Here is a 17,195-nt window from a genome sequence, read left to right as displayed (position 1 = left end):
AAAAAATTGTTTTCTTCAGGCAGATAAAATTCTTATTAAACAATTACTCATCTGTAAATTAAAATATTTAAATGTTAAAACTTTTGGAATAATACTGAGAATAATTTATTAATTCCAACATGATAAATAATAGGTGGAAGTCATTGGGTACTAATTCAAATTTCCAAGAAATTAATCATTCTTTAAAATAATTAATTAACTGGAAATTCTACGAAATTTTTATATTGTTTCCAAAAGTCTGCACATTAACTATATGAAAATCTTATAAAACTTGCTATTAATAAAATTCTAAAATTTTTAAGTTCTATAACTATAGAAACAGCTTATGCCCTATAATTCTATCGTTCTATAACAGAACGACAAAATAACAAAGAATGAAAATTCAATACTTATAAGTACATCTCGTAAGAATAACAACCTACTACATCTCAAAGAAGGAAGGAAGTAGCAGTCGTATTTATTCGTACGTAAAGGAATACACAGTGATCTGACAGTTTTGTGAAAAGACTAAAATAACACATCATATTTCTTGCTGAGAAACTGGTGGTAGAATAGACACACTATGTATGTTCTTTTCACATGAGCTGCAGTATTTCATTTCTTATCTTTTGGAAACATATTTCTCGGCGATTTTTTGTTTTTTTTTTACTTACTTTTCTTCGAAATAAAAATGCATTGTTTCAGTAATTAATTCTCTATGAAGGTTTGATTAATTAATTCATCAACCGTGTGTTTGTAACATTCGTATTTCTTTATTACTTTTACATAACTTGACAAATATACCAACTATTTTTTATGTACAATGTTACGAGAAAAATAATGTTTCTTTTGCTCTCTTAACGCTAGGAAAATAGAGTACTTTTGTATCATTAATTGTGTTATGGTCAACGTATGATCTAGGTATAAAAAAAATCGTACAACAAAATCTTATTAATTAATTGATTCATTGCAACTGTAAAATAGAGAGAACGATCAAATATAAATCAAAATAAGATATGTTGTGTAAACGTTATAAAATTTTCTAATATTATCTACCGAGTAATTGACTAATTTAAGTGATATTAATTAATCGAGCGATCAATTTCTACAACAATTTATCTAAAACAGTGAACATTATACCGACTAAAATATTTTTATTTAAGCATTTCTAAGATTTCTATTTTAACGAGTAACAACGGTCACAACGCTAATAAAATTTTCCCTAATTAAAAATAATGAAAAAAGTTTCTTTGCGCATAAGAGTTCTATGGTATTGTCAGTTTATTCGTCGTTGATGACATTTGATTCGAATGAAGAAAAAACCTAATTCCTATAATTATTTCTAACATAAATTGGAAGAATATTTAACTTGAAATGCCATTGTTTAAAAATAAATGTCGATGAAGTTACAATTAATTAACAACATCTTCATATTATACTTTAGTCTTGTCTTAACACGTTTGTACTATTTGCACAAATTACATCCACTAGTAAATCGCATAAAATATATAACGAATTCAAACGCGTACAGTACATTAACCTTCTAAAAATAGATTATTGTTCAGATGAACTAGTATTTCCATTCAATTGACGTGACGTTTGACCAATTCGTTCATTTATGATCTAATATATCATCCTTTTTCTTTAAAAATATTGACACCTACGAGGGCCAATCAATAAGTAGGTTATCTAAAAGAGATATGTATAGTGGATTTCAAAAGTATTAATTCAACAAATTTAAATGATTAATATAGTAGATGGTAGATTTCGTTGTTTTAAAAAAAAATTGTGAAGAAAATAAGAAAAGTCTATGCTCAGTACTGTACAGTACCGAATAATGAAGATTTATGCTCGGTACAGTACCAAGCATAGACCTTCATTACTCGGTACTGTACAGTACTGAGCATAGACCTTCGATACTCGTACTGTACAGCAACGAGTATGGAGCTTCACTATTTCCTTCAAAACCCCAACCAACTGCAATAAAATGAAATTTTAACTACTAAATCATGTTTCACCCCGTATCCACCTTGATTAACATACTTATTGACTAATCCTCATATATTTTCCATCGAGCAGAGAACAGAAGATCCACTGAGAACATTTGTTCTTTATATTTCTAATAAACATCTCTGCCGCTTTAAAATATCTCTAATTCGGTTAAAATTGCTCGAACATTGAAGCTTGTTTCGTGGCTATTAAATGTAAGCCGTGTCTTAATTCGCGTGACATTGCAATTAGCTTCGTCGAGGACCGATTTTAACTATTTCTCGTCGAGTTCTAAACATTTATTCAGGGAGCTAAAACGTAGGAAACATCGACGACTGAGGTGTCCTTTGAAAAAGACTGACAGGTGACTGATTCTCGGTTTGAAGCAGTGGCACGTTCTCCGAATGTTTAGAATAATCGGGGCACTTATGATGATGGCACACTACGCTCCGTTGAGATCCACAGCATTGGGACGAATGGTCGTCCTCGTCTCGACGCGTCATCTTCCAGCTTGATTGCTCGTGCGAGTGGCACGCGGGTTTGAGGGTCGTCACCAAGCACGGGGACAGAAAGTCGATGCTCGAGTACCCTGCGAATCGTAAACGATACGGTATTAGAATAAGCACAGGCAAAAGGAGACCTCTGCAAGTTGGATCTTACGAATTATCACGAATTTGCAGAAATATTTACAAAAGTAAAGTTATTTGATAATTGCTGCGCATGATGAAGTGAGAGTGCAGTACCTATACCATTATTCAGAAGTCTTAGGACACTTTTAGGGCACAGATAATACGAAATTTTATGCTCAACAATTGTATAATTTATCTTGAATGCAACTGAAATTTAATAAGTGTCCTAAGACTTTTCAGCAATAGTGTAGATTAAGTGTTAGTAGACAGAGATACCTTTACCTTGGAGTTAATAAAAAGCAAACAGTGTAATTTATATTTGTACTAAAAATATTAAGGAAAGTAAATAAGAAAATTGACTTAAGTTTACAATAGAAATAACTATCATTTTCAGACAGACAATTAGATTGCTCGATTGAACCTTGAAGATGTAAGAAGACAATATCAAATAGACAAATTAGCTGTAATAGAAAGTAAACACTGACCAGGAATAGTGCACAATGAATGACAATTTATTGCAGTATGATAAGACAAAGAGTAATTAAAGTGTCAACTTTGGACTGAATAAGTAATTAATTACAAGGCTGAAGATTATTCAAAAAGCAAATAAATGCATTAAGTGAGAACATCAGATGACATCAGAGAAAGTGGTATAATATTGTTAAAACACAATGAGATAAATATATAGAGGAGATGGTAGATATCAGATGAATTTAATTAAAAATCATTTATATGATAAATATTAATAATAATTGATTGCAAAGAAAGTACAATGACACCCATTAAATGTACTAGATTAAATTTAATTAATTTCACCAGTCCAGAAGTGTAACATGCAAATTACAGATTATTAATATTAATAAAAGCATGCAATGGATCTCAATAAGCAAGCAAGCAAGCAATTAATATTTAAAAAAAGTACACAAAAGATAAAAGACAACAAAGTGTTGAGTAGACATGATTTCTCGAAATATTGAATTTATTTTACCAATTCCTCTGTCCCTCCCTTTGACAGCAGACGAAATTCGTGTTTATATTTTATCTGAAAAGCTTTCCGTGGAAAGTTTCAACCGCCTTCGTGAATACAGTTTACAAAACCGACACGCACGTGTGTGTTTTCGATACCACATGGAGAAACAAACTCTGTTAGTTAGATGTGAATGATGTACAAATACCTGTTTACCGACCATTCTGACAGGCAGCTTTATCCTCCGTATTCCCTCTAACGGGTTTCGGATCCTCTTCCTTAACGAACTTTATTAGGAACATCGTTAACGCACCTACTATTGGTGGGATACCAGCTAAAAAGAAGGGCAGATCGTAGCTACCTATACAAATAAAAGAAAAAGAAAAATCATTAAACAAACGTCACCTATATTTGCTGCGATAATAATGAGAAAAGAAATCTTGAAATTCTTATGATTGAAGTTAGTATTCAAAAATAGATGCTACATTTTTTACTTCATTATTCTTTATTTCATTTATAAATAAAAATTATTTTTTCCAGAAAAGAGTGCAAAGTAAAAGATAAATAATTACCAGTTTGATCATAGAGAAGACCAGCAATTGGAGGGCCCACTGTTAAGGGTACCGAACACATGCCTAATAGGAATCCAATGGCTTGGGTTGCTCCTTCTCGACCACAGATATCAAATGCAATAGGGCCCAAAAGGGATATGAAGCATCCATCGAATAATCCCATGGCCAAGGAAATGAGTAATAATACAAGAAACGAAGGTGTGACGGGAAGGAGCATTGTAAGAACGCCAATGCTAAGGAAGGATATCTAAAAAATTAAAGAAATAAAAGAATCTTTTAAAAATTCTAAGTGTCATTCACCGACGACCCAGGTGGCAATCAATATATTAATAATTGAAGTTGTAAATTTATAGAGAAATGAAAAAATATTCCAACCTGTTGCAACAATATTCTGTTCACCCTCGGTAAATCAGCAATGTATCCAAAAACTAATCGACCGATGCCGGATGTGATACCGATGCACATGATTGGCAATTTTCCATCGGAATCTTTAAACACCGTCGCAACAAATTTTCCAATGTGAACGTACGGCACAAAGTACCTGGAAGAAACACATTCTCATTGATCTGAAAAGCCGTGTCACTTTATATCCTGCTAGTTTCATACGCTTTCGCCGCGGTTGTTTCTTTCACGACGGCTTGAATTACACGCCCTGTAACTTGATTGTTGTTGAGAAACAAGGTTCACTTTCGCAACCGTGCTTACTACTGCTTGTTGACACCTTTTGTAACGGTGAAAATCGTTTTAACGCGTTTGAAATAACTTGAGACTACCTCAGAGGACCGAGGACCGGAAGCAAACCGAGTGACACGTTTTAAATTAAATTAAATTAAATTAAATTAAATTTCTGATACTCAGGATCTTACACTGGTTGATATTTTTAGAGAGCGTTAAGCGAGAGCTGGATCGTTTGAATGTTAATCAATGACCATTTATTAATGGTAAATTATTAAATAAAAATTATTATGATAATACTAACCCAAACAGAGCAAGGGGAATAGAGCTAGCCCATACCACGTATCGTTTTTTTCTCCAAATAGAAACGTTAATCATTTGCTTCAGACAACTCTGGAAGCTTGATTTCGACTTTGATTCCACCCTGGACACAGAATTAACTAAAAAAATAATTATAGAAAAATATTACTCGACAATCCTCATAATTATCACAAAATTATTAACCCTTGAACAGCGAAGCCAGGGTCAATCGTAATCGAAACTTACAAAATATGTACAAGTATTAAATGTATAATTTTCAAACGAAAAAATAATTATTAAAGGAACAATGTAAAATTTAGAAAATGAAAATAATATGAAATACAATAGATTAAAATTCGGGTTCTCTCCATGGTCCGCCGTTCGAGGGTTAAAATGAATACTCCTATTATGGCCCTCGTAATAATAATTAACAATTTAAATATCACTAATAACGAAAAAGAAAAATATTTACATCGTACAAATTAACAAAAATAAGTACTTGAATGATAAATTATACAGATACCAGAATATTCGAGCAACGAAAGTTCTAATAATACAATTTCTACTATAAACAAAATGAACAAGTGAATAATGATAATTTAGACTTACGAGGAATCGGTTTGAAGAGGATGGCGCAGGCCATCACGATCGCGGTAAGCATAGCCAGAAATCTTAAAGTTCCCTCAAGACCGAAACGGCGGAGTATGATCTCCATGAGGTACGGCATGAGGGTGGTAAATATCGAGCTGCCAGCCGTAACGATCCCGTTGACCAAGCCCAGATATCTTTTAAAATAATGTCCCAAGATCGCTAGGCTCGGTGTGTAGGCAAGACTCGCACCAAGCCCGTACATAACTCCGTACGTCAAATAGAGCAATGACACCTGAAGCACAGCGATTCTAGAAATAACTCGAGTCGGTTACAATAACGCGATTACCACATTATTACGTCAAAATGATATTTCATCGTGAAAATCATCGGAGAAATTCAAGAAAGAAAGGAAAAATTGTTGATAAAAATAAATTGATGTATTTACCTCGCTAGAAAATATTGATGAGAGAAACATGCCACCGGATGCGAGAGCACCGCCCAGAAACGTGGTCATCTGAATCCCAATTTTATCAGTGAGAATGCCAGAAATTGGCGATAAGAAGAATGTAGTACCGATCGTTAACGACCCTACCAAAGCTAAAAGAGAATGCAAAGATCTTTGATAATTTTCGACAACTTTTCTCGCCGCAAATATCAATCGTCGAGCTGTCAAACGTTTCATTTCTCGATAATCGTGAAAATTGATAGAAAGGAAATGTACATACGTATAAATGAAAAATCGAAAATGAACATTTCCATTTTCAGAAGAGAACGGGATACGGTTTGAGTAATGGAACGTTTGTATAGCAGAAGATATTCTGATATTGAAATACCCGAACAAAAATTTAGGTAGTGGTTCCATCGATACGTTTACTTTGATCTTGATATTAGTTATAGCTTCGAATTTTTATTCAACTTTCATACAGATCAAATGAAAGAGAAATTGAACCAATGGAGCCATTCTGTCAGAAAATTAATTTTATATAAAATATACCGAAGAAAATAATTTTTCAATGAAAATAACAGTATAAGATTTAGAAAATGAAAATAATGTAAAGTACAAAATTAAATTAAAATTGTGGTTCTCTCCATGGTCCGTTATAGTTATAAAATAATATACAGTTTGAATTTTTAATCATCTCTTCTTAATATTTATACGAATAACAATTTTCTAAGAAGAACAGTATCGTTGGTTCAATGTTGCTTTTCATTATGAAGCTAAAGAATGCTGCTAAAGAACACTCTGAGATAAATGATGATTCTTAATGATCCTTCAATTAAACGAAAATGAAAGGTTCAACGATATCAAGTAAGGGAACTCGAACAAATGTCATATTAAATGCACAATGTAAGAGTCTCATAATCGTACACAATCTTAAAACGTCGTTCAGAGAGTTCGTTTATTGTTTAGCAAAGACCTAGTTCTACTTTAAAGAGTAACTACCCCTAGATTAATATTATTTGACCCTCGTTACTATTAATACCCATGTAATTGTCGATTAATTCAGATCCAGGTTGTGCAGGGCATTGACTCCGCGGATGATTAGGCTGATCGATCGATTTAATTGATACGCAACCCGAAGTAATTATTTCACGGTGCATTTAACAATGATTAAGTCTTAGGGAACATCGATGCGCAGAACTCATTTCTGAAACGCGAACGAATTTAGGCCATCAGTTAATTAAGAAGAGCAATTATATTCTATGATATTAAAGTGCTTGCTATTAATTGTTAAAATTCTATATTCATTTTCCGTGCGAATATTTCATTAATTAAATGAAAATTTCAATGAGAAAAATTGAAAGACTAATTAAGTGAATGAAATCTAGACAGTTTAACGATATGCAGCGAAAATATATGATAATTCATTATCAAAAGAAGAATTGTAGATATTAAAAATAGTAAGATAACGCGGTTCGTTGACTGCGCTGAACAATGATTTATTCTTTTAAACTTGAAAAAGATTATTTGTTTGATTTACTATACATTATTAACAAAAACAGAGAAACATTGAAGAAATTATAAAATATTATACACTTCAAGTTCTCCTTTAAAGTTTCTTTGTAAATTTTGTATTTTTAGGAAGTTAATTTTATCTGAAGCTGAATCAACAATAAATCATTTTTCCTTCTCCAGTTAGTAGAATCATCAGTGATAAAGACATTTTATGTCAAAAATTATATTTACAAATACCGGTTGTTAAACTGTACATATCTCTCTTTTATCAAACTTATTCAAATCAAATTGTTATCTTATCACACACGTTGCTAGTTCGGTACAGAAAAGGTCAATGCATCAAGGTAAAGAAAAAAAGTTCCAGTTACACAAAAATTATTTTTACAGGAATGATTTCACAACTACAATTATATCTTCTATTTAGAAGAAATAAAAATTAAAGTACATTATTTTCTTCTTGTCTCAAGTGGTTGATTGTCAATTAGAACAAAGAATGACTAATTTTAGAACAACTAAATTCTGACATAATTTAAAAATTATTTTAAATCAAAATAAAAAACTAGATTATTCATAAATAAATCTGTATCGTTTCGACAAATGAACGATTGGAAATTAGATATTAATTAATCAATATTAAGCTATAAACTGATTAATTCACTGTTTATTCCAACAAAGAACTAGCCATTTTATATTAACAATATTAATGAAATATTTAAACAGCCATTTTCATTAAACCTTAAGCTTCAAATCGATATACCATGAACGCTATTTAACGATACTTTTATGTCATCAAATGATAATTAACTTTCTATGTTTCGAAATCTATCATTTGCTACAAAACGACCTAACAAATTCCACTGTCGAATATTATATTTCATTTCGCCGTAAATCATTGATTCGTTAAAATACATGAAACTCAATAACCCGTGGATCCCCCATTCTCCCGACGATTCTAATTAGAGTTGTCGTATAATGATACAAAACGAGCGCGTACAGTAATTGAACGTTCTCTGAAACACAGGGATAACAGCGTGCGTCTTTTGTTGAACGTATTATCTCGGAAGGCTGACCCAGGGGAGGCATAACGTGTGAATGTCCTCAGTTATGCAACAATCAATATTTCGTTGTTTAAATAGTTGGCGAATAATGGAACAAATAGGAGCAGCTGCAAGTTTATCATTCACGGTCTAATACAGAAAAGAATTGCTCAAGCACGATGTCTGGTACAAACGATTAATAGGAAAAACATTAGACAATGATAATTTTATCGTCACAATGACCTCGCAAAGAAGAGTCTTATCTTCTTCGTGTACACTTGAGAAGAATTATAATAATAAAATGGTCAGATTACGAAGCGATCCATTATTTCATTTTGCCAAAGTATTGTGCTATTCAAAAATTTATTTCTTTTTCTTAAAAGATCTGGAAGAGGAATTGTTAAGTATATCAGTTAGAAAATATTGAAAATATACAATTATAATAAAAATATTTCTATACAGAAAATTTCTCAGAAATAATGTATTTTACCTCAGGAGTGAATGGTTATATACGAGGTTATTCTAGGGTTACTTATTGGTTACGTTATATATTTGAGGCGTCAGTCATTAGGGGCCCCCAACGATAGTCAAGGTGTTAGCATTGATATGATAAGCTCACTATCGTGTACAACCTCCCAATATTTGTCTTTGATTTTGATAGAATCATAGAAGAATGAAGGGATAGCCTAGGGCCTGAGGAGAGTGTAAGAAAAGCTTAGGACCAGTCTAGGAAAAGCCTAGAAAAAACCTAGGGCCCAGGGTGAATCTATGCCCTAAGGCAGGCCTGTCCAAGTAGAGAAATTTACTCCTGGAACACATGTTTTGGGTCTCCTTCCAACGCTGCTCCTTCAAGTAAGATGGGACGGTTCCGGCTACCGTCTCTCCGTCTTTCCTAGCGACGGTATTGTCTCCTCGGTCCCATCTTACTTGAAGGAGCAGCGTTCAAGTAAATTCCCCTACTTGGACAGGCCTGACCTAAGGAAAGTCTAGAGAGAGTCTATGGAAAGTTTTTGGAGAACATAGGAAGAACCGAGAGAAAGCATAAAGAAAATCAAGGGAGAGCCTAGGGGGAACCTACCCTAAAACCTCCTGCTGTCCCGAGTAAAAAACACGGACAAGTAAGGCACGTGAAACGATCCTTATGCCATCTTATGACGACATCCATACTAAAAGCGTTAACTGAAGACCTAACTTATACCTAAGTTTCTCTGAAATATTTCGTACCTTCTGTATCTCAGACAAATAATTAAATACTAATAATCAAATTACATAACTCACCAGCCTTCGATGACGCTGCCGTCTCTCCCGACTCCAACAACCTCTTCTGCAACTCCACATAAATCAACGAGTAGGTATTAATGACGCTAAAAAGTACACCATTGATCACGAAACTGCCGATCATGACCATCCACGCTCGAAGACCACCGTCAGGTGGAACGTTCACGTTTCGATCATCTGCTTCTGGGTCCTTTCTGGATGTATTCATCGACGCTCGATCCTCTTCATCCCTGTCATCCCTCTTCAACTTGATCGGGACGTCAACTTTAATCGATGAATTCTTTCGATCGGAATCCAACAAGGGATTCCCTTCGGTACTCGAATTCGAGTTCTCTTCGAGTCGATGACCATCCTGCGTGTCCTCGTTCAAAGGGCGGTGATCGGTAATCTCGTTCGAGGCATTAGACACCCCGTCAGGATTTCTTTTCGATTCTGTATTCTCGGCGTTCGTCATCGTTCTCGATCGGCTCGAATGCGACTACCGGGATGTTTCTGTTCTGTAAACGGAACGGAGAAAAAAAAGGGAAGAGGTTTAGTTAAAGCTTCTTTGCTGAGAGTTTTTCAGGATAAACGGATTTCCAGTTAATCCTTCGACTATAACACCTTCGATCTGTCTGTCGTTCGATACGCAACTGCCGCTTCGAATGAAAGGATAATTAATTAATCAAACGATAGACGAGTCCTTTCAGACCCTAGTACACGGTCATCCAAACGAAGAAAATTGTTTTGTTTATAGTAGAAAATGTGTTATTGATTGAGGCAGTTATTTATATTATTAATTTTATTTATTTTTCTCGAAAAAAATTTAACTATTCGCTTTGGAACTCTATTTAATATGTGTTGACTCGAGGAAGGCTCAAGAACGAATGAAACTGTCGCCGCGCTTCGACACGGCTGCCGCCGTTTGTGTTTAGGCTAAGGGATTATTCCTGGCTTGAGTGCAATACCAACTCAAATAATACAGTGGTACCTTGGTATACGTCTGCTTTGGTATACGAGATACATTTTTTCTGTGAATTTTGCGTCATTTTTCAATAATTATCTCAGAGGAAAAATTAAATTAATAATCAATTATATTCGGAATTGATGTATTATTAACTGACTGATCATACAAGGTCCCATTTGGTATAAGTCCAAACATCAGGAACGGATTAAGAGGTACCACTGTAATTTGATAAAATAATCAAGATAAGTGTTACAAATGTTACTAATTTAAGCTGCAATTTTTATATTATCAACATACATGTGTAAAAAGAGGACTAAATAGAATTTAAATAAATTATTATACAAATTAAAATTTGTTGCATTACAGTTACATTTTTATTAAGTTCATAGTAAAGAAAACGAAGCACTACCAGAGTTTTACTATTAGAATGGTATATACATAGTGTTAAACAATTCGCACGCCTTATCACGTGCTGATAAATGTGCATCAAGTGTGCATGCATGCATATACGTGCTTGTAACACGACGACAAGGGCCAGTATATCAAAAGCAGTGGCGTATGTAACGACATATTTCTCATTTTAACATTTTAACAGTAGAATTAATAATTTTTGTAATTTTATATTTTGCTATATTTATTGTAATCATAAATTTTTATTTTTATTATTTCCTATTTAAAATTTAAATAAATACTTCATCAATCATCAATATAGCATTGTAAATGAATACTTATTTATTTTACTAAATTGTTTATAATTACCATGGAGAGAACCCCAATTTTAATTTAATTTAATTTCATTAAGTACTCCATACTATTTTCATTTTCTACATTTTACACTGTTCCTTTAAAAATTATTTTTCCAATATATCAAACTATTTCGTTTAAAAATTAAACAGACTCTACCGGTTCAAGAGTTAACTAGTCAAGCTAAACAAAAATTTTTGTAATATTTTCAATAAAAATTTAATTTTACCCAAACTATATATAAAAGATTTGTGTCTCCTCATCATAAAAAAACAAGATAAAGCTGATTTTTTCTCGAGTAATACTAAACTTGATATCAAGATATGCAGAGAACCTAATAAGTGTACATCTAGTATGAAATTTCATCCACTGATGGTATTTAAATACGACTAATACAGTTATCAATACCGTTTGATTTTAATCGTATCATAAACCCTGAACACTCCACCTACATATGTTTTACTAATTTGTTACATACAGTGAGTCATGTAATTATTTGCACCTTCTCAATTACTAATTGGATAATCATAATACTTCTTAGACGAAAATGTTATAAGGTGCTGATGGACGCGATAATTAATACCACAAATTAATTAAAAATGAATAATTTAAAAAAAAGTTTTTAACTCTAAGTAGTATCAATATTATATTAGTTTCAACAGGTAGAAAATAGGAAAGGAAATTTGAAATAATATTAATATTATATTAATTAAAAGTAACAAGTGTAGAGTTTAAATTGAAGAATGAAACGATTTAATCCTTAATACATTGAACGTTGTGGGGGTCATTAGTAATCGGCACTACAAAATTGAATACAATCGAATAACCGAATTAACGACTTTAAAATTCTTTTGGATGATCAAATTATTTTGCTAATTTTCCTGTTATTCTTTTAGACCATATATGTTTGATAAAAAAATCATCCTCGACTGAATGAGTGTTTGGTATCTCATGCAAATAGACTAATCTGTAGCTTTAAAATAATAGAAGTGAGGAAGAATTGAATACGATTGAATGGAGCATCTTCAAATTTCAAATTTCAAACGGGTTTTGGACTTGTGTCGTTCATTAACTTAATTTATTTTGATTTGCGTCTTTCCCGCATGATATAATAACGAGTGATGAAACAATGATTCTCGATTGACGTAGGAACGAAAATGTGCAAACGTTACATTTTACGTTTCAACTTTGAAAACGTTTCAAATTTCGACCGCAACACCAGCGAGATGATGCACCGTGGTAACGAAGTGTCAAAGCAACTTCTAACTAGTAAGAAGAACATTAAACGGTCGAGACTTGCTTGTATTTGTATTCTAATTTGTAATGATCAAAAGTGATGTACGTACGTCTGTTTAATTCTAAACGTAGGGGACGAACACCTTTATGTTTGCATTCAAGCGGAAAGGTTCATTGACTTCGCCTTTTTGCCAATTTATATTATATTTTAAACGAACAATTTGACTATCGTGATCGTTCACAATTAACTATCCTAAGCTATTCAGATTAAAAAATAAAAATTATAGTATTATAATTTCATTAAAATTACCATGGAAAATAAATAAGTCATTCAAGTTCTTAGGAAAAGAAATTTAATGAGAAAGAGATCATTGATAATGTCAATCAATTGCAACTGATTTTTAAACCTGGATCAACAAAGAGCAACATTTTATTAAATCGATTGAAGTTAAACGAATCGTCTTAATTAAAGAGAATCATCATCAAAAGGAAAGAATTAATAACTATTACATAAAATGAAATTGCAGGCATAGAAATGATGGATTTTCTTGGAAGTTATTTGAAGAAAGCGAGACAGCAATCATTCAACGAAAGATGCTAATTTTATTTAACTAATTAAACCTGCATTTAAATTATCTGCTCTTGTTATATAATATAAATAAAAATCTTTAACGTTAATAATTTCGCGGATTACACATCGTGTTTATAAAATGTGCATTTGTTTAATCAACAATTTACACAAATTCTTTGCTGGAAAAAAAGGAATCGTTTTCTTTTAACCTTGACACTAATCTGCATTCAAATTGAGTGACCGAAGCACGCAAAGTATGTGTATCAAGCTTGTCTCTTGTGTCGATTAACCACCGATTAACCTTCTCGCACGTCGCACATTGGATATCATTGATAACAAATTCTATCAATGCGGAAAAGGAAGCCTTTGCACGGTTTCAAACGCGACAAAATTCTTTTTCAGCGGTTCATTCTGATATAATAGTATTACAGCATTCTATTACCGTACTGCTATAATTAAAAATTTGGTACCGATATCAATTTTACCAAATTATAAAATCATAAATGTATTTTTCTTTCATTTTATCTTAATTTGTAATTTAAAGACTTGAAATATTTTTAATTTGTTGAAATTGGAAACCAAAGATTTGTATTATTGTTTATAAATAAGGAAAATAAAATTACAAATTTAATTAACAATGTGGTACTGATGATCAATTTTATCATGTATTAAAATAATGAAAGTAATTTATTAATTTTATCGTAATTTGTGATTTTTTTTTAATGGTAATGAGCGAATCATCAAAATTCATCTTATCCTTGGATATTGCGGAGGAATTTCAGATCGAAAAAATTAATTCTTTCCTTCTCCATAAATCAATAATTTAGCATCTCAAAAATAACAAAAAGATTATAATATGACAGTAATATAGCAAATCAACGCTACACACTCTTGCTTTACGGAATTCCTAAAATGTTACCCCTTTGATAAGCCTCCACCCCCCATATGGTAAACAACCTACTCTGACATGTGATTCTGAGAATAGCAATTGTTTAACATAAATTGGCTAAAAAGTGGAATATAGTTGTAAAAATAAAATAGTCGTTAAATAAATCATTAAAAATGGCAATAAGTGTTAATTTTCTCAAATCATTTATGAAAGTATTCATCGATCGTACATAATTTTTTTAATAAATTATATCATTTCAGACTGTCCACATCGTTTATGTATTATATTACTTTATAGATTACAGAACAAATATAGAAGATCGAAAACGCCACGTACATGTAACGCTGATAGCGATACGGTAATGAGTATTTCGATGACGGTGGTGACATTTTTAAAAACAATACCACCGACAGTATTATACATGTGCGCAACGTAAGTTCATTATCAAAAGAATTCTATGTCATTTGTCGTGAAAAAAAAAAAAGCACAATGCGTTGCACTCACGCTGCTGTCGTAGCTCGGTCTACTCTAATACTCCTTTTCTAATCCCACACGGTTTTAATCTCCGTCAACACTACCGGCAGTGCGTCGTCGCGTGGAGACCATTGAACGACCCACGAGAATGAATCATCGCCGAAAAGTGGTTCGTGGAGTTCATGGCTGAAGGTCAAGTTCTTATTCCGTCTAACTCCGAATAAGGAATATAAATGATAGCAGAAAAATTCACCACTCGGTACAAGGAACGGCAATGTAAACATAGAGGAAGATCGTGGAATGTACACGAACGGAAATTGAAAATGGTCGATCGAATTTACCAGTTCGTTCAGATTACTCTTCACGAAGATATCGTGAGTCCCGCGCGTCCCGTCTAGTCGGTTCTCTTCTTCACCGACAAACACTGATCCCTCCACTGATCCGACCGACGACAGAGTCGAGCATAAACTAAACTAGCTCCGTTATTCGCCAGCATATGAGAGGTCGAAAGTTCCGCGTTAAGAAGAGGACTAACGCGCCCAACGAGCCACCGAGCGAGCAAACGTGAAAGCGATGGACGAAGAGGACATGGGAGCTTCGATGTGCATCGTTGAACCAATCTTATTTCACTTACTATGTAGTAGAGTTACACAGCATCTTATTATTCTCTATAAAAAAATATTAAGATACTTTGCTCGAAAATTGATTAGTTCAAAAGATATCTTAGGGAGGGACAGGAAAAACCTAAGTGTCTCTCGACGAGAAGAGGAAGACCGGGGAGAGGCGGGTGCCCCCAACATCGATCACGCGGCCGCAGGGGGCCGTGGCTGGGGCCCCTTAAATGCTAGACCCTCCCCCCGAGATTGGGACACCAATGCACCAGGGGTGGGGGGTCCCGGTGTGTTCGCAAAAGGTCCCGGGGCCTTCCCTAGAATATCTTTTGAACTATTCTACCCTAATACTTCTTTGTAAAGAATAATAAAATGCAGCGATTTACATTTAACAAAATATACAATTCCATTTAAAAAAATATAATTGACCTTAAAATCTTTGGAACGCCTCCACTTCCGGTACCGATGCATGTATCCTGTGATCCTCCATTTTACATCATTTAATTTCTCTTAATGATATTGTTTTCTATCTTTTACTATTTTAGAGTTATAGAACAATGAAAAATCTAAAAGTCGCAAAATAGTCATGTAAGAAACGAAACTTTCAAAGTGTAGTAAATTAAAACTTCTTTCACCATTGGTACCTACGACGAACTTCCAGAACAAACATTCGGATGCAGTTGGTAAAATTTTTAGACACAATTAAGGCGAAGTTTGAGAAAGAAGTTTTAATGGACCTCAATGGGCTCTGTACCTTGCATCTTAAACTTCCATTCATTTTATAAAAGGTTCACGACCTTCTACTTCCATTTTTGGAATTTTTCGCGACTAACTTAAAATAAGCTTGGTACATATTTTTTCGATTTCTAAAAACTAATCTTTTATTCCGACGAGAAAATAAATTTTTGTCGTCGAAAATGTACGTATTCTTCATATCTAATTAACGTATAATACAATAATTAATTAATATATTGTCAAACTAAAATAAATGTGTAATATATAAGTATTTGTATGCCAATAATAGTATTTGGATTACAATAACTTTACAAACATTTATAAGTTGTGATAGTACAATTTAAAATCATTTCATTTTTAACACTTACAGCTAATTTATAATGATTGTTATCATAATTCTCATGCAAGGTGCTTCCAAGTAACATCATAATATATCCATATAAATATGATTTTCTGCTAAACTTGAATATATAGATGATCAATTATAATATTTATAACAAACCATATTTATTGAAACCACACCATTCATTCATATTATCATTTTTAAATGTATTTTATTCTCCCATGGTTTTATTGCAGTGTTACACAAGCTAAAAAACTTATTATACAAACAATAAGTTCACTGATCACATATTTTCACGAATTTCCTAATGAAAAATTAGTAATGTATAAAATCAGTATTACTAATTATATACATTATTAAACATATAATTGAATAAAAACGATAAACAATCAGACAATAAAACAAAATTTAATCAATAATGTAACATGCACAGTCTAACCTTATATATCGTAATATTGTTATCTCATAGCACGAATTTTGAGGTAGATAATCTTAGTATTTGATTTTTCACAATAAAGATATTGCATTTTGTTTACTCCAGTTATTTTTAAGTAATAATATACATATTTATATACTTATGTACAGGACACGTGTAAAACATTAAAAACCTTAGAAATTATCCTAGAATGTGTTTCAATAAAAATCCCTGCTAACAGTAGTTCTACGGTTTCT

At 32.7% G+C, this 17,195-nt stretch overlaps 1 protein-coding gene across 6 annotated transcripts in view; it reads right to left on the bottom strand.

The window, feature by feature from the left end:
• Window positions 1-730: 730 nt before the first annotated feature.
• Window positions 731-17,195, bottom strand: part of LOC114877006 (monocarboxylate transporter 10) — a 25,465-nt gene continuing 9,000 nt past the window's right edge. The window contains exons 1-10 of one of the 6 annotated variants that reach the window (XM_046287859.1): window positions 16,094-16,182; window positions 15,875-16,011; window positions 9,975-10,471; window positions 6,148-6,299; window positions 5,721-5,994; window positions 5,116-5,251; window positions 4,512-4,677; window positions 4,137-4,383; window positions 3,785-3,925; window positions 731-2,557 (exon numbers count right to left, since the gene is read on the bottom strand). In XM_046287859.1, coding sequence (XP_046143815.1) covers window positions 2,280-2,557; window positions 3,785-3,925; window positions 4,137-4,383; window positions 4,512-4,677; window positions 5,116-5,251; window positions 5,721-5,994; window positions 6,148-6,299; window positions 9,975-10,428 — 1,848 coding nt within the window. In that variant the 5' untranslated portion in view covers window positions 10,429-10,471; window positions 15,875-16,011; window positions 16,094-16,182 and the 3' untranslated portion in view covers window positions 731-2,279. Of the gene's footprint in view, window positions 2,558-3,772; window positions 3,926-4,136; window positions 4,384-4,511; window positions 4,678-5,115; window positions 5,252-5,720; window positions 5,995-6,147; window positions 6,300-9,974; window positions 10,472-14,864; window positions 15,045-15,175; window positions 15,845-15,874; window positions 16,012-16,093; window positions 16,183-16,962; window positions 17,054-17,195 lie in introns of those variants that run through there. The other 5 variants (XM_029189056.2, XM_029189053.2, XM_029189055.2 and 2 more) reach the window with 5 other exon arrangements.

This window comes from Osmia bicornis, chromosome 11, assembly GCF_907164935.1.
Source record: "Osmia bicornis bicornis chromosome 11, iOsmBic2.1, whole genome shotgun sequence".
NCBI classification, from domain to species: Eukaryota; Metazoa; Arthropoda; class Insecta; order Hymenoptera; family Megachilidae; genus Osmia; species Osmia bicornis.
Note: the sequence above shows the minus strand (reverse complement) of the source record. Positions and strands in the feature narration are given on the sequence as shown.